Source organism: Diabrotica virgifera, chromosome 2 (assembly GCF_917563875.1).
Source record: "Diabrotica virgifera virgifera chromosome 2, PGI_DIABVI_V3a".
Classification (NCBI taxonomy): Eukaryota; Metazoa; Arthropoda; class Insecta; order Coleoptera; family Chrysomelidae; genus Diabrotica; species Diabrotica virgifera.
The window spans coordinates 36,072,660-36,098,506 of NC_065444.1; the positions used below are offsets into that span (position 1 = coordinate 36,072,660).

At 31.7% G+C, this 25,847-nt stretch overlaps 1 protein-coding gene across 1 annotated transcript; it reads right to left on the reverse strand.

The window, feature by feature from the left end:
• Positions 1–20,206: 20,206 nt before the first annotated feature.
• LOC114327422 (uncharacterized) lies at positions 20,207–24,177 on the reverse strand. Its single transcript, XM_028276036.2, has one exon. It carries the CDS (start codon positions 23,902–23,904, stop codon positions 22,636–22,638), a length of 1,269 nt encoding a protein of 422 aa, XP_028131837.2. The 5' UTR covers positions 23,905–24,177; the 3' UTR covers positions 20,207–22,635.
• Positions 24,178–25,847: the final 1,670 nt, after the last annotated feature.

Here is a 25,847-nt window from a genome sequence, read left to right on the forward strand (position 1 = left end):
CGGCAGAGTATCCTAAAAACGATTTGTTTATAGATAATAATAAAACCCTGAGTTACAGTTATATACCAATTACTAAAAATTCTGTAAATCCAAATCCCAGATTCGGTAACTCAAGTCTGGAACTTCCCTCAACCTCGACAGCTACTAGTGATTACTGTGAGAGTGAAAGTGTAAGTAGTGATGTTGGGGGAGAGGAAGGAAATACAAAATATACTCGTAGTGGTAGACCTTCTCGTACACCTTCGTACTTGAAAGAATATATGATGTAGTTGTAGTATGTTTAATCTGGATTGTGTTTTCTGTTCATGTGAACTTTTATTTTGTTTGTTAGACTTAGACTTAGGAAGAGAGGTGTAAGGTAGGCAATACATTCACCATATGTTGGAAAGGTGTATTGCCTGCTATTCGTATAGTTGGTAGAAGCATGATAATAAAGAAGGGTTTATAACCTAACCATGGAGTATCATTAACCATACAACCTTAAGGTTTAAATATCTGTAATATTTTATTCAGGAACAATATGGGGGAAAACTCTTGTATACCTATTGCCTAACATTTTAGCTATCGAATTTCAGGATAAAATACTTACTAAATAAATAAAGAAATATAAAATTTTAACATTGAATAAATCTGGAATATTTGGCTTTATTAGGAACTGGCAGCTTAATAAGGCCAGTTTCATTTTTTACGCAAATTGAGGTGGATAATAAATTTTAAACCTAAGAATTAAAGAACAAATACAAAATTTAGTGAAAAAAGTTTTATTCATATTTAAAACAAAAATTTGTCAATACATTAAGCACACATATCGCACATTTACACACATCTAGGGCAATTGGCTTTATTAGGACACTGTCTACTTTTTTATTTAACATAAAAAAAATAATAAAAAGCAATATAGAGAAAAAACAGTTCCAGTTCCTTAAAAAGTATTAATTTACTATCGCTTTACAAAGAAAAAATAATTGGCTTATATTCATTAAGTACCATTCTAGTAATTTTATAACTTACCTAAAATTTATAAAGAACTTCCTCACCGTAACAAACACGTGTCTAGTCTACTTGGCGCTGCTATGTGATACTACCGACTGAATGGCGTAGACGATTTTGACTGAGAAAACATTTACGGTGACCTCTAATATATAATATCTATATTGAAGAAAATATTTGCAATTGGCCTAATTAAGACACTGGCCTTATTTGGCGACAGTACCTTATATTATGCAATAAACAGTGGATTTGTAAATAGACGAGAAATATCAAGAAAAACGAAAATGAGTGTATATATAAAACTGTATAGACCTGTACTCACATATGGATGTGAATCATGGATATTGTCAAAAAGGGAAAAAAGGAAACTGCAGGCAATATAAATGAAATATCTAAGAAGAGTAATGGGAGTGACAAGAAGAGATAGAGTTAAGAATATAAAAATAAGAGAAGAATTAGAAATAGAACCATTAGAAACTTATATAGAAGAAAGACAGCTGGGTTGGTGGGGACACCTTCAAAGAATGAGTGATAATATGCCTGTTAAAAGAATCTGGGAAAGTAGAAATATAGAGAGGAAAAAACGTGGTAGACCAATAAAACATGGAAGAAATTTGCGAAGAACAAAAGAGAATGAAAGAATCAGAAACAGATCCCTACCTCAGGGTAGAAGGGATAAAGATTATATATATTTAACCATAGAACCATATATTTACAAAATAATACAAAAAAATAGTAAAAGTAAATATCATGTACGAAAAACTGAAAAACATCAAAAAATCAACGAATATAAGACAATTAAACAGTAAAGTCAAATTTGTAAAATAATACAGTATATGAAACCACAGAAGATGAAAAATATCACATATTTAAATCATTAAACTTCCGAGTTGACTTTTGAAGATATTAATGCTTGGACAGAATGGATCCAGTAACATCTTATTGCAAAACCTTAGCATTCTCGACAGGTGAAAATGACGGAGCATACTCAGTCCTATAGTCCTATGAAAAGGAATAGGGGAGAGTTGGACAAAACGGGATACCATTCTTGTTTATTTTTATTACGAAAAAAAATGTTAAAGAAATTATCATATTATTATTTTTAATAGGTATAACATTTATTGAAATACACAAAAAACATATTTTCAGCTATTTTTAATGACTGGAAAATAGTAAAAAAAATATTTATTAAAGTCCTACACATCCCTTTTTAGCATAGCACGGTTGGGTAAAACGGGATAGGTTCACAATATTTAATTTTTTGCATAAAATTATCTAAAAAGTATAATTAGGTAAGTAGACATAAGACTGCAAAGCAAAATTTACCTTTGAAAAAACAATATCTTCAGTAGGCAGAAACTTAAAAATAGGCCTTTTTATGTTTTATTGCAAAATAGGAAATAAGACCTTTTATTTAGGACTAGGTACGTATATCAGAACAAAAGTCACATAAAAATATGTTGTTCTTTTCTGCAGTATAGTATGAGAACACGCTTTATCGCTATTTAAAAAATTAATAGGCCAACAAATAAATAGGTGGATAAAACGAGACATAAGAAACTGTACTTATCCCATTTTATCCAACTTATAAGTGTCCCGTTTTGTCCAACTCAAGACATTTTTCAAAACAAAAATGTCTCGCGCCTGCCTAAACGCGAAAGTAAAATTAGATAGACTACACATGAGAATATTCGTTAATGAGTGCTATTAAGTGTATTAGTCACCGGAATTATATGTTTATATAGATATGTAGGCAATATAATGTAGAAAACAACGCACTTAAAAGTACAAAGTACCAAAAAAATAGAGTCAAACAATTCTAAACAGAACAACTTTTCATCAAATAGTGGCATCGAGGTAAAACGAACTGAGAATGTTAAAATGACGACTAAGAACAAATTTTCGTCGTTATCCGATTAATAACAGCACTATATAGTTGGGTCTCTAGGCTAGGTATCCCATTTTATCCGACTATCCCGTTTTATCCAACTCTCCCATATAAAAGAGTGCAGTGTGTCGAGTTGTATGTATTGTGTTTAAGTACAAATTATCCAATAACAAGGGACAATTAATAGCATTGTTTAGAATTTTAAATAGAAATAATATATCTATCAACTCTCAGCCTGCGGTTCTTCAGCGTAGCAATGTTAAATTGAGACATTATTCCAGAATAATTTATGATGAAATTTCAGTACCTATTTCTTATATTAGTATGTGTTTTAAAAGCTAAAGATCTTAGAAACTTCCGCCGAACGCTCTCCAATCCATCAATGTAGACTTGATGAAATCGAGACCAAACAACAGAGTAGTATTCAAGAACTAAGTAGGTAGTTAACAGTAGGTGAGAGATCATGACTGTTACGATAAATAGAACTAAGATTGCGAAATCCTGTTTCCTTAATTTTAAGATAACCTCACAAGTGTGAAATTTGTTTTAAACAGTTTAATGGAGCAACTAGTTTGAAAACACACGTGAGAGTGCACACTGGAGAAAAACCTCACAAGTGTGACATTTGTTGTAAGCCGTTTACTACTATATATAGGCCAGTTGAAAGTCCACTTCCGAACCCATACTGGGGAAAAACCTTACATGTGTGAAATTTGTTTTAAGCGGTTTACTAATCAACGTAATCTAAAAAATACATTTGAGAATGCACAGTGTAGGCTATTGATTTTATTCAAAATACGAGCGCTAAAAAGAACTACAACGTACAAGGGGTTTTATTGTTTCATATATGGTTCTTCTTCATCACGTGCCACTCCTAGCGAAGATTAGAAACCATCATGGCCACTGCGACTTTGTTAGCAGCGTGCCTAAAAAGATCAATCGAACTACACCCGAACCATTCACCTATAGATTGCGAAGCCACGATATTTTTCTTCTTCCCACACTTCTTTTGCCCTTCATGATTTCTTAAAAGTTCATACTTTTCATCCCTCATAATGTGCCCCAAGTACCTATTCCATCTTTCTAGTTTGTATCTCATTTATAATTTCGCATCTTTTGTCTAAAGTTTGGAGTACCTACTTGCGTGTTAGTGACGCGGTCCATCCATGATATTTTGAGAATGCGCCTATAGCACCACATCTCGAATGCTTCGATGTTTTTATGGTCGACTGTTTTAGTTTCCATGTCTCAACTCCATATAACAGGGTGGAAAAGACATAACACCGCAGCATTCGTATTCGTAACTTTATGTTGATATCACGATTACAAAAGAGTTTGCGCACAGAGATGAGAACTTAATAGATTTTGATTTTAAACCTAATGTTATATTCAAATTATTTTTTTCTGATATTCATATTTGCAGACATTCGCACAAATTTCGCGAATTCGAATGCGAATATACAAAAACATGCGAATACGAATATTCGTTAGGTACATCACTAATTCACACCTTTCTCAAAAACACACCCCTTTAAATGGAGCACTCCGCGGTTTTTTCATATTTAGAGGTCCATATGACTATATGAAATAATAAATGTCCGTGAACGTTGTAGTTCCTTTCTAAAGTACATAGTTAATCGCCTAGTGGGGAAAAATTTCACAATTGTGAAATTTGTTTTAAACAGTGTAGTGAAGCATGTAATTTGAAAATACATTACAGACTTAGTTCTTATCTTGATGTCCCATGTTATAAATGTCGAACATAAATTGTAAATAAATAATTTTAATAATTATAAGGATCCAAAAAAACTTTCAATTTTTTAAATTAACGTATCTGAAATCCTATCCTGTATATTATATCTATCATAAACTTTTTATGGTTACTGAAACCCATTTTTAGAGATATCCGAATGAGTTTATGTATAAACATCTTGACCCTTTCTAAGTAAAAAGCACCTTGAAAAGTCTGTTTATTTAAAATATCACTGGAGATACTTGAGAAAGGAATGATATCCAATATTTATCATACCACTAATAGTGTCATAACTGTCATTTTATTAGTTGAAATGATCATACGACCACGAGATTTTTTTCCAGTGAATAGATATGAGACAGTGAAAATTCATGTTACTTCCAATTTACATCTAAGAGAGTCGAGTTGAAGCTGATGAGCCTACCGGCTTTCCAATTCAGTCAAAATGGGCAATTGTAGAATGTTTAAGAATTTTTCTTTTATAAAAAAAATGTGTCTCTTTGTTCATCTGTGGCAGTAGTTAATGGTGTAGTTTTGTGAAGTAAGCAGTCAGTAGAGACTGGAAAATATGCACTAAAAAATGTCTAAAATATGCATGCAATATGCATTTTAAAACAAGCTGAATATGCACAATTAACATGCAAATATGCATTTATATATGCACTTATTTTTATATGAATAATTTTATGGTTTACGTTAAATACATAAATAAATAAAAAATAATAAAAATAAATAAATAGGTTTGAATTTAAACCAAATTGTATTATTATTTCTTAATATATTTTTTTAACTTCAGGTTTTGTGACAAATAAAACGGCAAAATATTTTATTTTGACCACAAGATAAATAAGAGTACAATAAAATAAATGTACATATTTTTATTGTTACAATATTGATTCATATTTTCTAAACTAATATTATAAAAAGAGTACAATAAAACAAATTTACATATTTTTATTGTTACAATAAATAATCATATATTGATTCATATTTTCTAAACTAATATTATGTCTTCTATCTGTTAATATTTGTTTATAGGCAGAAAAAGATCTCTCAACGTCACAAGATGTAATTGGGGCATATTTAAACTTTGCTATTAGAGACGGATCCATATTAATATTTTCATCGAAGTTTCCAAAATTGATTATATTATTTATTGAACGCAATAAAGTGAAACCCTCATTTTTGTTTAAAACGTCATCAAGTTTATCTTTAATTTTTACTCCAATTTCCCCATTCAGATTTGTTATTTTCTGTTTAACCGAATCAACAATAGACATACTATTGTGAAGACATAAATTTTGAGCCTCTAATTTTGTAATTGAACTTTCAATGATATCGAAATTCGATTTTATATACAACAATTGATTTTTAATAGACTTTTCTTTAAAAATATTTTGACAGTTATCAATAGCGGTACAAGTCGGATCAAAACTTGAAATAACGCTTTTGATGTCGTCGTAGTGTTCAGATAAAAATATAGCACTTTTAAGCCAAGTTCCCCATCTGGTTAATACTGGTTCTGGTGGTAAAGGAATATCGGGAAGCATCTCCCTATATACCTGTACACGTAGTGGTGCTTTCAGAAATACTTTTTTTACATTATTTATTAAGGTGTTTACATTGGGAAATTCAATTCTAACTTTCTCTGCAACTCTGTTTAGGCCGTGCGCCAAACATGTACAGTGAATTAAATTAGGGAAAAAGATTTTAAGATTGGATGCAGCTTTCATCATATATGAGGCGGCATCACTAAGCATTAATAATATTTTTTCAAATGGTACTTGATCAGGTAAAAAAAATTTTGTTAGGGATTCGTTAACAAATCTAGCTATTGTAGCATAGTTTGTTTTTTCCAAACATTTTACACTAATTAAGTATGAGTTTTTAAAATCGCCAGAGTCGTTAAGAACTCCAACAATTAGATTCGCAATTTGTCGACCCTTTGTATCCGTTGTTTCGTCGACGGAAATCCAAAGATATTCGGCTTTTAACTGATTTTTAATACTCGTCATCACATCTTTGTAACATGCACTGACATATTTTTTCCGAAGAGTTGAAGAACTTGGTATTTGAGCTGGTTTATCTTTAATCTTGCAATAAGTTTTTAAAAAGTTTTGACACGATTTATGTTCTAACTTGTGCAGAGGGATATTGCAGTTCAAAAAAAAAATGGCATAAATCCTTTGCAAAGGTTTCTTGCCCAACTGACGTATTCTGAATCTGCAAACTGTTCTGTAGAATCTGCTGGCGAGGTTTATTATCATTTTTTGATAGCTTAGTTTGGTGAAGTGAAGTTTTTATGTGTTGAACTACTTGGAATTTCTTTTGACATGGAATCTGGAATATAATGATAATGATGTTTTAGATGTTTTCGTAAATAGATACCTACATTAAAATGATCAAACTTTTTAAACCTCCCCCAATTTTTTTTTATTTCTCAAAGTGAAATTGAAATCGTCAAACAATAAAGTACAGTCAGTGTACCGTAGTATACAGGGTGGGCCACTCTCAACACCTCGCTCTGTATAAGCCAAACCGTTGCGAACTTTAAAAAACAGTTTTTGAAGAAATGGGACGGTTTGTCATTTTAGAATAGACAGACACATAGATGTGCAAAGAAGTTTGATAAGTTTAAAAATCTATTGAAGTGGAGAACTTACCTTTTTATCACAAATGGTGCAAAACATACTTTCACTGTCGATAACTTTTAGATGATTGTTACTTCCAATCCAACTTCTGAGAAGACTTGATTTTTCCCTTGCTACTTTAGGCATTTTCACAATAATAATAAAATGATTTTTTTACACAGTATAGTCAATAACTTGCAATCACAAAAGTTGAATAATCGGCGATTGATTTAAGACTAACCATTCATAAAATAAAATAATCTATCCTACCCTTAAAATGCTTAAAATTTCGTTTTGGTTGGTTTTCCCAGAATAATTCATAGTTGGCCGACACCAGCAGAAAGTACAGGTAATATTTGTAATGTTATTCAAAATATAATCGGTATTTACTTAGGTAATTTGTAAATTCTGAGAAGTCTATAAATCTTAAATATCCGGATAATGATACCTGCAGCTATAAATAACGCCCATTATGTTTATGGGTACAACAACAAAGGAGCTTAACAGCAAAATATTTACTTTCACATTTTATTTTAATGGATGTTGATGTTACTAATATATACCTTATTTTTAAATGGGGTAGAGTAAATTCCCATCAAAATATGCATTTATATGCTCTTAAATCTCCAAATATGCAAGGCATATGCATTTATGAAAAACATGAGAAATATGCAGCATATATATGCATATGCATTTTGCATATAATCCAGTCTTTAGCAGTCAGTAAATAAAGTAATGCAAGGTTAATCAAAAGTAAAGAATAATAGTGTTGTGGAGTTTTGTAAAAATCAAAATATTGTAAGTTTTAATTTTCTTAATTCGAATTGAGTAGGGAGCCGCGGAAGATAAAAACAAAGAAAAAACTTGCTATGGAACTTTGAGGACCTCACCGTCTTGTTTATTATTATTTTTATATTATCATTCTTATATTATTGTTAGACATTGTTATTACGACCAAGTTACGACAAAGAATTTCCAATGCCAAGAAAGAAAGGGGCACTAGACAAGTAAAATATAATTTACATATGCTAAAAAATGAAAACATATGATAAAAGTGACAATGGCGAAGATGATATCAGCAGTAAAAATTCAAAACGACTCGTCAACCCCATTTGAAATACATAGGGGGTTAAGACAGGGAGATGCGCTGGCGTGTCAACTTTTTAATGTAGCATTAGAAAAGGTCGTACGAGACGCTAATAAGTATAGATAGCAGGGGAACAATATTCAATAGATCTGTCCAAATTCTAGCATATGCAGACGATGTGGACATACCAGAGCGAGAACTGCGGAAATCCTACCGAGCTAGTACCCACATAACAATTTCATGTTCTTAGTAGATTCATAGAACATACTTTTCAGAAAAAGTATATACTGAGAATATGTGTAATTACCATTGCGAATGTGCAGAGCACATACTGAGTATATACTACATTACAGTACTTAAACGTTCTATGTATATACTTAGAATGTACTACCGCACTTCTTTTCAGTATATACCAAGAATGTTCTTTTTAGAACATTCCAAGGACGTGCTATAAACCTTCTATGTGTATACTAAGAACATATCTACCGCACATCTTTTTAGTTTATACCAAGAAGGTACTTTTTAGAATATTCCAAGGAAGTGCTATAAACCTTCTATTTATATACTTAGAACGTACCTACTACCGCACATCTTTGTATGGGAAGAATATATATTTTAAAGAATATTCTAAGAAAGTGCTATCAAGTGCTATATTCTTAGAAGTATGCTTTCAGCATCACCTAATCTCATCTTAGGTTCTACTGGTTCTACCAAATACTTATTATATTTACATATTTTAATTGCAAATGAGAATGTATATAGTACCTACATTCTACAATATTACTTAAAAAGTAAGTACATATTTATAAATTTTAGTTATTTATATGTATAAATCATTATATATTTAGCTAAACTAAACTATGCATAAGTAACTAAAATTTATATAATACTTATATGTACTTACCTATTTAATGGGTTACCAAAATAGATTATATTTTATGTATTTTGAAGCACCGCAAACAAAATAAAGATATTACAATAAAGATATTGTATGTATGTTCTTTAGTCCTAGTACTATATCATTCGTCTTCATCCTCAACACTGCATAGATCCATAGATGATAGAAATAATGAAATAATGCCTGTTTTCTTTTTCATATTTTACGGTTTTTTCCTATCCCTGATCCACTCAGGTAAGAAATGGTCAGATGGGGGAATGTATTGTGGAATAACATCGGTGGTCAGTGTTGCCAAACGGAGAGAAATTTCCCTTTTTGCAGGAATTTTCAACATAAAAGGTGATAAAGGGAAAAAGTTAACTCAAAAGGTAACTTATCCATTCCAAATTGTAAAATATTAAGAAAAAATCAAAATATTTGAAAATAATTAAACATATCTTCTCAGATTTTGTAAACAGGAGGGAAGTTTTTTTTATAAAAGTGGGAATTTTTAAGGTAAGTTGACGGAAAAAGCTTACTCGACGGTTGGCAACGCCAAAGCCTTTGGTTGCTTTGGTTGTGCAGTTTGGCACGTTTTGGTTCTGCGAAATGGCCCATATTGAATTGAATGTACCTAAATTCAAATTCCAAGGATATAAAAATACTCAATGATTCATGATAAACTCGAAATGGTAAAGTCATTTCAATTATGAAAACGAATTTTTAATAGTATCTATGTAAACGTTAATACAATTAATCTTTAAACTTTTTTACCATACAACAATTTTGAAATGAAATTCGTCCAATACTACTTACATACATCAATTTTATTAATTATTCTAAAATATAACGAAGTTGATAATCTATAAGGCTAATATTATTCATACTTCCTATACTATACATACATATTATTTTTTAGATATTTTAAAAGTATCTACTTATAAGTATGTGTTAAGAATGTACTTATAAGTATGTGCTAAGAATATTCGATAAAGGTATATTCTAAGAATAGTATCTACTTATAAGGATGTGTTAAGAATGTACTTATAAGTATGTGCTAAGAATATTCGATAAAGGTATATTCTAAGAATAAACTTTTACGAATATTCCGAGTTACTACGTACACGAATGTACTCAGTATATTCGGTACGAGAATATACTTTAAAGTATATGCAAAGAATATGAAATTTAGAATGTTTTTTAAGGTACATGCTATGCTTGTACTACGCATATACTAAACAGAATATACTCCGACGAATGTTGGTAGTATATGCTTAGAACATGATACGAACATCATTGTTATGTGGGTAGCAGCAGCAGAACGAATGGGGTTACATATAAATCGAAATAAAACCAAATTCATGGCGACTAACACAAACACAAGAGCTGGAAATGTTGACGCAGATCTAATCATCAATGACCAAAACTTCGAAGCAGTCAAAGAGTTCATATATCTAGGGACATCGGTTAACCAAAATAATAACATGTCAAGGGAAATAAAAAGACAAATAGTAATTACAAACAGGTGTTATCACATAGTCTATCAAAGTACTTAGCTAACAAACGTCTGTCTCAAAAAACTCGTATAAGGCTGTATAGAACATTGATAGTCCCAGTTCTCACATATGGATCAGAGGCATGGACGCTAACTAAAACAGATGAATCCGCTCTATCGATTTTTGAAAGAAAGGTGCTAGGTAGGATATTCGAAGCGGTCTGTGAGAACGGAATATGGAGGCATAGATATAACTTTGAACTGCAGAATAGAGTAGAGTATTTATTGGTAATAATGTACAAATGTACTTTTACAGGTCAGCAATAATTAAAATTGTCTAAAATTACATTAAAAGTTGACAGTACTTCAGTAAAAAAAACCTATTACTAAAATTTAAAAACTAAACACTAATTAAATTACAGGACAAAACAAAATTTAGATCTGAAGTACTCCTCAAATGAGTAGAAAGCACCCATCAGAAGATAATTTTTAATTTGTCTCTTAAATTGGTTAAAATCAAGACTTTTAATAGATATTGGTATACAGTTATAAAATTTCAATGCTAGGTATCTGGTTCCATTTCTGGTCCTCTCAAGTCGACTGAAGTCTGGTACAAGGGCATCATGATTTCTAGTCTGATAAGTATGCTGTTGTGTTTTATACAGATCTACATTTTGATGAACATACAACAGGCACTGCATAATGTACACAGAAGGTAGTGTGAGAATCCTCAGGTTTCTGAAAGACTGCCTACAATCGTCCCGATAACCCTGACCTGTGATTATGCGAATACACTTTCTCTGCTGACCAAACACCTTATCTATATGGCAAGAGTGTCCCCAGGAAAGGATTGCGTAAGTTAGTCGTGAGTGAAAGTTGCTGTGATATGATGTAAGAAGGGTTTGAAGGGAGGTAACCTTAGATAGGTTTCTAAATAAAAAGAGTTGGCTTGAGAGCTTTTGGGAAAGTTTCAGTATGTGCCGTTCCCAAGTGAGTCCCTGATCAAGATAAACACCAAGAAATTTAGCTTCCTGTGAACAATCTGTTAAAATGGGATGTGTAATGGTGTTATGTCTTAGGGTAAAGTTCACTGTTTGTGATTTTGAGTTATTGAGAGAGAGACGATTTGCCAAAAACCATTGGAACAAATTGCTCTCTGTGGTCTCAAGATCAATATCACTGATTTGGGAAGGGTGGTAACTTTGATAGCATGTAGTATCATCAGCAAATAGGACTGTGCTTACCGGGCCCTCTTGTGAAAATCCCAAGTCATTTATATAAATGAGAAATAATATTGGACCTAGAACTGACCCTTGAGGCACTCCATACATCAAAGATTTTTTATCAGATTTAAGCTGGTTAAAAAACACATATTGAAATCTATCTGATAGATAAGACTCAATCAATTGAATAGACATTGTTTAATATATATAGCTGTGTAACAGCGTAGCAAGGGGCTGCGTGCTAGACATGACATGGCTAACTTCAAGCCAGTCAACATGGTTGTCACTCGTATGATTTATTGTATGTAAGATGTTTAGTAAGTTTTATAAAAATATATAAGTTTACTCAATACTATGATTGTTTGACTTATAACCCATTAAATAAAGTAGTTTAAACATGGCGCAGTCAAACAGCTAGTTGGGTTACAGTTTACAGTCGAAAAGCTAAATTTATAGCAACTTGTACACGAGGTACCATACATAACCTACAATGGCAGTGATGGGAATAAATGTAAAATTACCACCAGATTTTGACCTGCAGGATCAAAATGCTGCAAGCGAATGGAAGTTCTGGAAGACTAGTTTCGAAGATTATTTACTAGCAACGGGACAAGACCACAAACCATACATACTCATAGACGTTTCACGACCATGTTAATCTTTCGGATCGAATTAACGCCATCTCTTGATTGGAATGGGAACTAAATTGACAAATTTTAGTTAGGTGAGAATTTCAAATTATAAATTTTGCGGGATTTTGATGAAATTTCGCAGGAAATTAAAACAACAGAAAGACAATTCAATGTTTTATTCCATATTTTACTTAAAACTTCAAATATTCCAATTTGTTTTCAAAATGCTAAACACTACTGCTATGTGTCACGTGAAAGCACTGATGTGTATCGAGTTAAATGAAAATGTTTGAAAGAATCTTGTGTTTAGATAAATATTACCTTATAATCTTTTACAAACTTCCAAAAATATATAGGTCCGAAATGTTGATGACACACTTGTCTATTGGAATAAACTGTTTCAGGATCCATTATATTGTTTTTTAATGTGGAGAAACACAACTTGGGATAATCAATGTAAACTAAAAATTCTACTCATAAAAACGGAGAAGAGGTTAATACACTTGATTAAAATTGTGATTAAATCTAATTAAAAACGTAACACCACTATAATAAAATAATTAACGCCCGGTTTCATAATCAGTTAAAGTGGACATTAAGTTTTAGGTTGGTACCCTTGTCAATGCAATTCATATGGGTAAATGTCAACGTTAAAGTGGACTTTAGTTAATGTTCACTTTAAGTTGATTATGAAACCGGGCGTAAGCCACAAACTGTAAAATAAAAAGTAAATAACAAATTAATTTAATTGTCAACTGTCAGTTGTTAAATATGACAAGAGAATTGACTGACAGCGACATCTCTGGATTGGAATGGTAACTAATTTGCTGTCTTGACCACAAACCATACATACTTATAGACGTTTCACGACCATGTTAATCTTTTGGATCGAATTAACGCCATCTCTTGATTGGAATGGGAACTCAATTGACAAATTTTAGTTACGTGGGAATTTCAAATTATAAATTTTGCGGGATTTTTGATGAAATTTCGCAGGAAATTAAAACAACAGAAAGACAATTCAATGGTTTATTGAAAACTTCAAATATTCCAATTTGTTTTGAAAATGCTAAACACTACTGCCATATGTCACGTGAAAGCACTGATGATGTAATATTGAGTTGAATGAAAATTTTTGAAAGAATCTTGTAGGATGATTGTTTAGATAAATACCTTATAATCTTTTACAAACTTCCAAAAATATATAGGCCCGAAATGTTGATAACACACTTGTCTATTGGAATAAACTGTTTCAGGATCTATTATATTGTTTTTTAAATGTGGAGAAAAACAACACGGGATGATCAATCAATGTAAACTAAAAATTCTACTCATAAAAACGGAGAGGAGGTTAACACAATTGATTAAAATTGTGATTAAATCTAATTAAAAACGTAACACCACTTTACACAATAAAATAATTAAGCCACAAACTGTAACATAAAAAGTAAATAACAAAACAAATTAATTTAATTGTCAACTGTCAGTTGTTAAATATGACAAGAGAATTGACTGACAGCGACATCTCTGGATTGGAATGGTAATTAATTTGCTGTCTTGACCTTGACCATTTACGTGAAACGTCTATGAGTATGTATGGTTTGTGGTCTTGACCTTGACAATTTACGTGAAACGTCTATAAGTATGTATGGTTTGTGGACAAGACCAGTCAGCAGATAAAATGAAAATGTCAATTTTAAGAAATATAATTGGGGCTGAGTCTGCCAAAATTATGTCCACATTCGAGATCCCAGAAGCCGAAAATAACAAGTATGACTTGATGATATCACTAATCGATAAGTATGTTAATCCAAGGATGAATGAATCATTTGAAAGATACAATTTTATCATGAGGGTCCAGAAAGAAGGAGAGTCGTTTGAGCAGTTTCTTACTAGTTGTAGACATTTGATTCGAACATGTAATTATAATGAAATTGATCCAGAACAAACAGCCGAAGATAAAGCTCTGAGAGACAAAATATTAATGGGCATCAGAGATCCAGTTACTAGAGAAGCTCTATTGAGAGTGGACAAACTTACCCTACAAAAAGCCATCGAATTTTGTAGAACTAGTGAACAAAGTAAGAACCAAAATTTGAAATTTCATACCGAAAGAAAAGATGTAGACATAGGAGAAGTTCGTAAAGATAGGTACCAGGGCCATAGAAATTATAATAACTCTAGAAGTAAAGCGAATACCAATGAAAAATTCAAGTGTAAAAGATGTCAATCAACTCATGGGGCCAGAGAATGTCCAGCGTATGGAAAGAAATGTAAGAAATGTGGGCTTTTAAACCATTTTGCAAAGTCGTGTAGAGTGAAGAATATTGATGTCATAGATGAAGATAGCAGTGATGGATCAGCTGATAGTTTTGTAGGAAATGTCAATAAAGTATACCAAAATGTAAGTAGTCAAAATATTTGGGATGAAATTATAGAAATTGAAAACAAGAGAATTAAAGTAAAACTTGACACAGGTGCAGATGTAAGTATAATTCCATTAAAAATTTTTAAGAAAATTGATAAACAATTTAAAATTAGGGATAATCATTATGTACTGAAAGGGTTTGAGGGTACTCAGGCTAAAACAATGGGTGTCGTAAATTTATTTTGTAAACATAAAAATAAGTATGTTTACGAGGATTTTACAATTATTAATGGGGCAACTCGAGTTCTTTTAAGTGGTAAATTATGTATTGATTTGGGGTTAGTTAAACGAATCAACAATATTGAGAGTTGTGGTACTTTAGAATTAGCAGAAAGGGATAAATTTATAAACCTTAACCCTGAAGTTTTTAGAGGTCATGGTAAATTTTGTGGTAAACATAGGATCACTACAGTAGACAATTTTGAGCCAGTAAGTTACCCACCTGTAAATGTACCTGTCGCAATTAGAGATAATTTAAAAAATGAATTAGATAGGTTGACAAAAAGAGGGGCAATTGTCAAAGTTAACGAAATTGACCCCAGGGCAAGCATAAACCGCATTGTTATTGTGGAAAAGCAAAATGGTAAGTTACGTTTATGCTTAGACCCATTAGATCTAAACAAACAAATAGTCCGCAAACCAAGAGTAGTACATAAATTGGAAGATGTTTGTGCACAAATGATAGGTAAAAAGATATTTTCTGTATTTGATCTCTCTGAAGGGTATCATCATTTAGAACTTGACGAGACATCATCATGGAAATGCTGTTTTGCAACTTCTTATGGAATTTTCAGATATAAAGTATTGCCATATGGATTATCAAATTCCCAAGATCTGTTTCAAGAAGTAGTAGAAGATAAATTTAAAGGTATAGAGAATTTATTGATTTGTCATGATGATATGATTGTTATGGGAACAACAAAAGAAGAACATGATACAACTGTTAAAAAAGTGTTAGAAAGGGCTAAAGAAGTAGGAGCAAAGTTTAATGGGGACAAATTTCAATATTGTCAAGAAGAGGTCAGATTTATGGGTCAAGTTTTTTCACATAAAGGGATGCAAATAGATCCTGACAGAGTGGAATCACTTTGTAAACTTGAAAAACCAAATAGTAAAGTAGAATTACAAAGAATTTTGGGCGCATTTAATTACGTTAGACGGTACATTCCGAACATGGCTGAACATATTCAACCTCTTTGTCAATTACTTAAAAATAATGTAGAATGGGTGTGGCTCCCGTCACATCAAAAATGTTTTGATAATTTAAAGAACATAATTTGTAAATCACCAGCGTTAGTCCCTTATGATCCTAATCAAAAAATTATTTTACAATGTGATGCATCTAAAAATGGTTTAGGTGTTTGTATGTTCCAGAAATATGATTCTATTTTAAAATTAGTAGCTTGTGCATCACGAAATATGAATGATAGTGAAATAAATTATAGTCAGACTGAGAAGGAACTATTGGCAATTTATTATGCTACTCAAAAATTTCACAATTTTATTTATAATTTTGATGTTGACGTTCAATCAGATCACAAACCTATAATCTCCATTATGAAGAAGCCAATTTCCAAAATTGGATCAGTTAGACTCCAACGTTTAAGGCTTAAACTTCTCAAGTACAGATTAAATGTATATTTTGTTCCTGGGAAAGACATACATTTTGCTGATATGCTATCTAGGTCCAGTTTAAATATAGAGACACATGACCCAGAAATGTTTGAAATGGTCCACTCAGTGAGTAAACATTTACCTATGAGCCAGGAAAAGCAATCTGAGTTAAGATTAGCTACTAGCCAGGATGAGGCATTAGCAGTAATTTTTGATTTTTATTATAATGGGTGGCCAAAAGAAAAAAATGTTCCTCAAGTGTGTAAAAAGTACTATGGTATAAGAGATTCACTGTATTTTGAAGCTGGCATCGCATTTATTGATGACAAAATAATTATTCCGAAAAAACTTAGGCTTGACATGATAAAATTGCTTCACAAAGGCCATATAGGAGTCAGTAAAACTATAAACAAAGCCAGGAGTATATATTATTGGCCAGGACTTAATGATGATGTGACAAACTATATAAAAAAATGCAGGATATGTGAGAAATACAGACCAAATAATTTTAAAGAACCAATGATGCCTCATGACATTCCCAGACTAAGATTCAATAAAGTTGGTACAGACATTTTAGAGTATGGTTCAAAAGCATATTTAGTAATTGTAGACTATTTTTCGCATTGGTTGGACATTTCAATATTAAAAGATAAAACCTCCAGTTCAGTAATCAACTCATTTCAAGATACTTTTAGTAGATTTGGATATCCAGAAATTTTAATTGCAGATAATCTACCATTTACTTCGGTAAAATGTAAAAATTATTATAGAGAAAAAGACATTACAATTATGACATGCACTCCACATTACCACCAGAGTAATGGACTTGCAGAAAAAGCAGTCAATATAAGCAAACAAATTTTAAGAAAGAGTAATGAGGAAAATGTTGATTTTAGAGATTTGGTGATGGAATATAATAATACCTGCATAATAAATCTTGATGCATCTCCAGCTCAAATTTTACAGAGCAGGATCCTGAGAGGACAATTACCAACTACAGCTAATAAATTAGAACCTACAATCCAGAAACAAGTATATAAGAATTTATGCAAAGAAAAAGAGAAATTACAAGTACGTTATGATAAGACAGCACGAAGAAAACCAGTAGAGTTTAGAAAGGGAGATAGGGTAGTAATAAGAAGTTCAAAAGATAATTATTGGCGTAAAGCAATTGTGTTAGAAAAGGCCAATGAACCTAGATCATATTGGGTGAAAAAAGAAGATAACAATAAAATTATTAGACGGAATTCACACCAAATGAAACATTCATACACCACAACACTTGAAAAAGAACTCATTTTAGAACCCGAGTTGTACCCTGATATTCAGTCACAAAGTGTTCATAAAGATACCACTCACATTAACGTAAATGATAGTGTTAATAAAACCATTAGTTGCCCAAGCCCAAATGTAAAATCAGTACCTACATTGAGTCATAAAGTCAACCCAAATATTGAGACTTCTAACAGTTATAAGACGAGAGTTGGTCGTAATATAAAGACCCCTTATAGATATCGATCTTAGGGGGAAGGTGTTTAATATATATAGCTGTGTAACAGCATAGCAAGGGGCTGCGTGCTAGACATGACATGGCTAACTTCAAGCCAGTCAACATGGTTGTCACTCGTATGATTTATTGTATGTAAGATGTTTAGTAAGTTTTATAAAAATATATAAGTTTACTCAATACTATGATTGTTTGACTTATAACCCATTAAATAAAGTAGTTTAAACAGACATAGGATGAAAATTATAGGCATGTAATTTTTTAAGAAGAATACTATGAGTGACACAATCAAAAGCTTTAGTAAGATCAAGGAACGAGGCAAGGGTATCAAGAAAGTTTTCAAATCCTTCCAAAATACTGCCTGTAAAATGATCGATAGCAAGTGTTGTTGTTTTGTTTTTTCTAAATCCAAATTGCTGCACTGCAAAAAGCCGATTAGATTCAAAATAGTCATTGATCTGCTTCTTTAGGATTCTCTCAAACACTTTGGAAAGAATTGGCAAAAGAGAAATTGGACGAAAGTTATTATGATCATCAGCCGAACCTTTACGTTTAAAGAGAGGTATGACTTTCGCAGTTTTAAACACTGAAGGAAAAATGCAGGATGAAATTGAGTAGTTTATTAGTTTAGTTAAAGGTAAGCTAATGTTGTGTTTAATTGCCTTGATTATTTTTGTGTTCATTCCATCCGGGTCCTTGCTCTGGCTATTTTTTAATTCTTCAATTGCTTTTACAACTTCCTCCAAATTTGTTGGCTCAAATCTGAAGGAGCAATGATTAGAGGCGAATGAAGGAGCATGTGGTATAAAACTAAGGTATGTATTGAATGATTGGTCAGTATGATTAAGTGTATTTATTACATTTTCAGCAATACCACAGAAGAAATCATTAAAACTATTTGCATTGAGTGATGAATTTTTTATTGGTAAATTCTTACATCTTGAGTTTATTAGGGACCACATAGCCTGTTGACGGTTGTTAGAGTTTAATATAAAATCATCATTAGATTTAATCTTTGATGTATAGCATGTCTGTATTTTTTCCTATATTCTGAGAGTGTTTTCTTTGTCACTAAAACGGGGTCACTTTTATTTAAAGATGTCAAAAATTGTAGTTTCTCCCTCATAAGTTTCAAATCATCATTAAACCAAGAATTTTTTTTACATTGTTTACCTTGCTCAACAAGCCTAGATTTTTCAGGAAAAGACAGATTTATTGCCTGCGTTAAAATATCGATAAACATTTTAAACCTTGAGTCCACATCAATACATTCATTATCAATAAATTCAAAATTTTGTAAGCAAAGATTGTTATTTAAAGAGAATATCTACAAGCATATGTTTGGTGGAAAAGATATTATTACTATAATCAAAGAATACATATCTCTCACAAGAACCGACACGGACGGCGATTCTTTTGTTGTTAGTTGACATTCTTAATATGGTGGAATTATTTTTGATTTACAAAAGGTTGCAAATACAACACAAAGTAATGGTGAGAATTATATTGATTAAAACCATGGATAAAATACCTTTTTTTATCCTGAGCATTGAAAGACCAATAATAAAATATATTATAGTGGCGTGACATTCACTAATTATTCTTTTTGGCTTATATTGATACAACGATACAAAATATAATTTGTTGTCTTCACCAATTTTGAAAAAGTGTGAACAAGTTGGTGAGAATTTGAACGACTTGGTGTGACCTAATAGGCTGTCTGTCCGTCCGACCGCGAATATAACTCCTTCAGTCACTATACCAGGTAGAATGACAAATGAGGTGTCAAATGAAAGCTTATAATCCATGGATGGTACTCAAGGTGAGACATTTGACCTAGACTGTCTGTCCGTCCGACCGGAAATGTAACTCCTCCGTCACTATACCAGGTAGTATCACAAATGAGGTGTCGAATGAAAGCTCATAATACATGGATGGTACTAAAGGTGGGAAATTTGACCTAGGACTTCCGGTTTTAGAAATGCGACCGGAAGTACTCTTTTAAAGTCACCGCAATAGCACAAGTGATATATTATTCGACGCGCATTCGCAAGAAGAGAACAAATATATACTTCTGGTTTCATGACTGTCTGTCCGTCCGACCGCGAATACAACTCCTCAGTTACTAATACAGATAGAATGACAAATGAGGTGTCGAATGAAAGCTTATAACCCATGGATGGTATTAAAGATGAGAAATTTGACATCGGACTTCGGTTTTAGAGTTACAACCGTAGGTACTGCTTTAAAGTCACTCAAAATATGATATGAATGTAAAACAAGATGACAAAATTAGTAAAATCGTAGATCAATCGACGCAAAGTTACACGAAGAGTTCCAATATCGACTTCCAGTTCTACTTTCGATTACTTTGGGTGAAAACCTAGGACCAATTACTTGTTTGTCGAGGTATCTCCTAATTCATTATATTCGTTATTTGAATCCAATTCTTTTTGGATGACAAATGTTCGTGATCAACAACAAGAAACTGTATGTTAAAATCGAATGTCAATATTTTCAATTTTTATTGTCTTGGAAACCAGCCAAAACATTCCGTACATTCCAGCCAAAACCAGCCAGTACATTCTTTAAAGTCGAATATCGGGGTAAATAAATAAAAAACCAATAAGTATTGTACTATTTTATTTCTATAAATATAAAGATGTAATAACTGAAAAAATATATATATAGTATACAATAAAAACTAATAAGCAATCGAGAAAAGAGAAAAAGTAATTTTTTTAATTAATATATTAATTAATATATATATGGAAACGTTTTGATCATTATGGTCAGAAGCTTATATTCCATATGAAAGCAGCCTTTAGCTTTTTTTGTTGGAACGCAAGTATAATCAAGAGAATGTAAACCTGTTATGAAGAGTGTATTGTCAATTATCAAGCATTAACTTGTATGTTGAAACAATTTCAAGTGATATTGGATCAAACTTTTTGAATTAGCTAAATTATATAATGTTACTCCTGAAAATCCTGAATTTCAAGTAGTCAGTCATAAATTGTTTTATATATTTGACCTAAGTTATTGTTTTATACAAACTACAGAAACAATTTAATGAAACATAGTTTATTAAATTTAATTTAGGTTTGCTGATAAAAGTACTTTATGGAAGTTTTTGTGAGTATTGGATTCTCAACTTTTTAAACACAGCACGTGGCTTGTGGAATGAACACATATAAAATATGACTATGTGCTCTTCCTGCAGATGCATTTGGTACAGTAGAGGTCAAAGAAAGGTTAGAGAATTTGTATGATATTTTAGATTCAAATTCTTTGTGAAATCCCAATAAATACAAAATTAATTTTTTATACGATAGTTTATAGTTCATGAAAAAGCTTAAAATAATGAATTCACATAATCAAGATATCTCAAAAAGAATTAAATTGTATAAATGTTGGAAAATAACAATTAATAGTTGTAGGCTATATAAGAAAATATATATAGAAAATAAGTCTATACAAAATATTATGAGCTACAAACTGATACAAAAACAAAATACTAACGCCAAGCCAAGCCAAACAAACAACTGTGACAACAAACGCCGATCCTGTACAAGACAAATGTCACCAAAATTATTTGCTATTCATACAAATTGAGAAATGGCCGATCTGACACATGCGCATAAAAATTTAGTTCATAGATAATCCGTTTGTGTCGGTTCTTGGGAGATATGTATTCTTTGCTATAATTAAGCGAAACCGCCTGCAGTGGGCAGGACATGTAGCCCGGGCCCCTGAATCAAACATGATAAAAAAGATTCTAACAGCGCAACCCGTGGGAATGAGAAGATGGGGTAGACCAAAGCTGAGGTGGATGGACGGGGTAACACAAGATGCCGAGAAGATCGGAGTCGGCAACTGGAAAATGCAAGCAAGGGACAGAACAGAATAGTGTAGAAAGCTTGAGAAGGTCGAGGCCCTCTAAGGGCTGTAGCACCAAGATGATGATGATTGTTATTAAATTATTGTAGATCATTTTTGAACACACCTATGATGTTGAAAGGAGGCTATAGTTAGCTTACCTTAGTACCATCTTTTTATTTCAGTACTTCAATTACGTCTCAACAGCTACTGAACTCATTTTTCTACGTTATTGATATTTTATGAACTTGCGGTCTCTTTAAATATTTGTTCTTCTTGATATATTAGTCATGTTGTGACTGGCTGATTGACGTAAAGTCCATGCCATTAAAAAAAAAAATAAGATTTTTAAAAAATTAAAGTTTTTTAGATTGTTGTGTTTTGGAAAGAAACTAATATGATATGTTTGAATAAATCAAAAAGTTGCAAATATAAGCAATACATTCCATATTCTTCCAACACTTATTTTTTTCTTGTACACAAAGATCACGATATTTATCTGAGTGATTTCAACTCAGACCCCAACAAAATTTGCTTGAAACAATTATTTGGATTAATTTTCTGACCCCTCTACCCATAGATTCAAATATAACTATAAACAACAATTTTTATTTAAAATATTTATATTTAAATTACCTTAGTTGTTTATAATATTTCAACAAAGAATCACTAATATCTGAACTTAAACTATATTTACTAAAATTCTCATTCACCACATTTAAAACCTTTTTAACTGTACTCCTTGATAAACATTTTAAGTCTCTATGAATGTCTTCTTGTTTGGTACACGATATCAAATAACACTGTAGTTCTAAAGTAGAGTCGAAAATATCCCCCACTTCGTCTTTAATATCGATAAGTTGCTCTAAAATTTTTGTCACAGACAAAAATATATCTGGTAAATAATTCAATTTGAGATTTGTGTATGTATAACTAATGGCAGACATAATAAATGTTAAATTGTCTGTTATTGGTAGTAGGTTTTCTTGAAGACAGAAAAAACCAAGAATTTTCAAGATTTCATTAACAAAAATATTAGAATTTGCTTGAATTTGTGAGAGCAATTCATTTTTTTCAAAACGTTCAATAAAAGTATAAACATTTACAATTATTTCTACCATGTATCTTATAGATGAGACTTTTTCTTTTGTATCTGGATCAAATTGATCCCCATCCATTTTCATTAAAGTGTTATAACAGATCATCACTGAATCATACACATTATAAGTTACTAGTGCTTCTTTTATCCTAAAATTAGTAGTTAACTTAGCAACTGCTTCCATTGTTTTTAAGAGAAGATCAGTGTTTACAGAATTTTTTAAAATAAAACATAACTGCTCAAAAATGTCCTCATCTACTAAAGAAATCATCAAATCTGAACTTTCCACAGATAATGAAATAAATCTCATAACTTGAACTAATACTAATGGGTCGTCTGACTGTAGTAGGCTCAATACAATAGCAATTTCTTCTTTGGTCATACTATTATCACAACCCGAGCAAAATACATTAGCTAAAACACCAATAACAATCTCAACAAATCTATTGTTCTCACTATGCTGAACAACTGCTGCTGCAGTTATGGAAGGATAGGATATACCAAGTAAGAACTCACACACATCCTTCTCCACTGTCATGTCCCACAAAAAACACAAGTCTTCTTCAACTTGTTCATTCCACTGCAATTCTGAAAACTGCAAAAGAGTCTTCAACACAAACGACTGGCTGTACAAAGTGTCTCCTATTGTGTCCCCTTTCAATTTTTCTGCTGTTTCTTTATCTAAATCATTTGCATCAATATTGGTGCTTAATTTGTAACAATTGTCGCCAACTACTGTATTATTTTTTTCAGACTTGGTGTCTTCTTTAGTAATTTCTGAATTACACTTAGAATTTTCCATTGCTATTTTGTAAAATATAATTATTTACAATATACTAAAGTAGAGTGATATTATTTACTGGACATTTTTCTTTTATACTTAAATTACTTATACTAATAGACAGCAGTTAGATTTTACTCCTATAAGCTTTAAATTTTCCGAAACATAAGCTTAAATTCTGTAGACTGTTTACTGTTTCAACATTACGTTTTTTTGTTGTTTGTTGATTCCAAATTCCGTAATTCATAAATTTTAAATGATTTCTCGCTGAAGTTAGGTACACTTGTCCAATAAATGTCATCATAATGTCAAACATGACAATGGGTGCATTCAGCAGACGCAATCGCTAACTAATCGATTAGTGATTTTCTGCTGAATGCCACATAAATTGTAGCGTCATAAAGTTAGCGAAACGGTTTTTTTAAAGTCGTTATTTTGACTTCTACCATAGCTCAAAAAATTGCACCTCGTTTGCGGATAATTGCACCATTCAAAATTTCATTTGCGGAGTTTCCGTTTTCGAGATATAAGCAAATCAAAAGTGGAGATTTCGGCGCAGCGCTAAAAATAAATGTCGATTTTCAGGGTATAAAATGCCGTACAGTCACTAAATAACCATATAAAAAAATTGCACCTCGTTTGCGGATTATGAATAAACTTGTTTTAATTGAAAATTGTGAAAATTGAAAATGTTATAAAGGAAAAATGTTTTTAATGTTGGTTGCCTATACTGTAGGGGCAAAGGAATGCCAGAATAATTTTCACTTTTGGTAAACCTAAACTGTAAGGCTAAAAGTAGTATGTACCATAGTCAAAATAACTCATCCTGACTTAAAGGTAATCCCTCCTTTGAAATTTCATTTGCGGATATTCCATTTTTAAGTTATATCAAAATGAAATTTCTCGAGACAGCGCCAAAGTATATATTTCCATTATCGGGATATTTATTAAAAGCTGTAAAAATAACAGTAACTATATCATTTAATTTCTTCTGGTTTGAGGATTACGAATAGACCTGGTTTAAACTAAAAATCATAAAGCTTAAAAATTTTCCGAAGAAAAAAAATTTCCATTTTGGTGGTCCTAAACTGTATTTGCAAAAGTATTATCTGTATTGTAATGTATATCTAAAATGACTGTTTCTGACGTAAGAAAATCCCTACATTCGAAATTTCATTTGCGGATTTTCCGTTTTCGAGATATAACCAAATAAAAAGTTAAGATTTCGAATAAATTTTCATTTTCTGGGTATAATCACCTAATTGCTCCTCGTTTGCGGATTATAAATAAACTGGCTTTAATTGAAAATAATAAAAATTGAAAATTTTATAAAGAAAAACGATATTAATGTCGGTTGTGGTTGCCTACACTGTAGGGGCAAAGGCAAAGGAATAGTAGTGATGTTGATTATAGTTACTTTCGAGGATTCGTTACAAATCGTTACTTTTGTATAAAGTAATCATTTACAAAATAAAAATGTGTACCATTTTTATTCAGTTACAATGCGAAGGCAAAACAATCTTACTTTTCAATTAGAATACGGAGTGCAATCCAGCTCTCTGAATCGAGATTTTCGATTCTTATAGGAATCTCATCGGAGAGAGCTTAGGCTGGTTCTCCATATCCTAACTGACCAGCACCGAGAGCTTTTCCCACACATTGCAACTGAAACAAATAGGGTAGGTGACTAGCGTCATCTGGCAATTGAAAGATGAAGTTTTTCAATCCTAATAGCAACATTAATAATATTGAAAAACATTAAAAATATTACTAAATGATTTTTAAATTGAAAACTTATTGGTCCACTTCCCTGGTGACACCTCCAAGGCTTCTACAATATGCAAGCCAAATGGATGCTGCAGTGAAGACAAAGGGAAGGAATTCTACACTATGCAATTCACATCCCCGTCTGCAGCTTGGTAAAGTTCCAACGGAAAATGCACCTAGTTACTCTACGGAGTAAT

Excerpts from the sequence above, each read along its gene's own strand:
- LOC114327422 (XM_028276036.2), bottom strand. The coding sequence starts at position 23,904 with ATGGAAAATTCTAAGTGTAATTCAGAAATTACTAAAGAAGACACCAAG.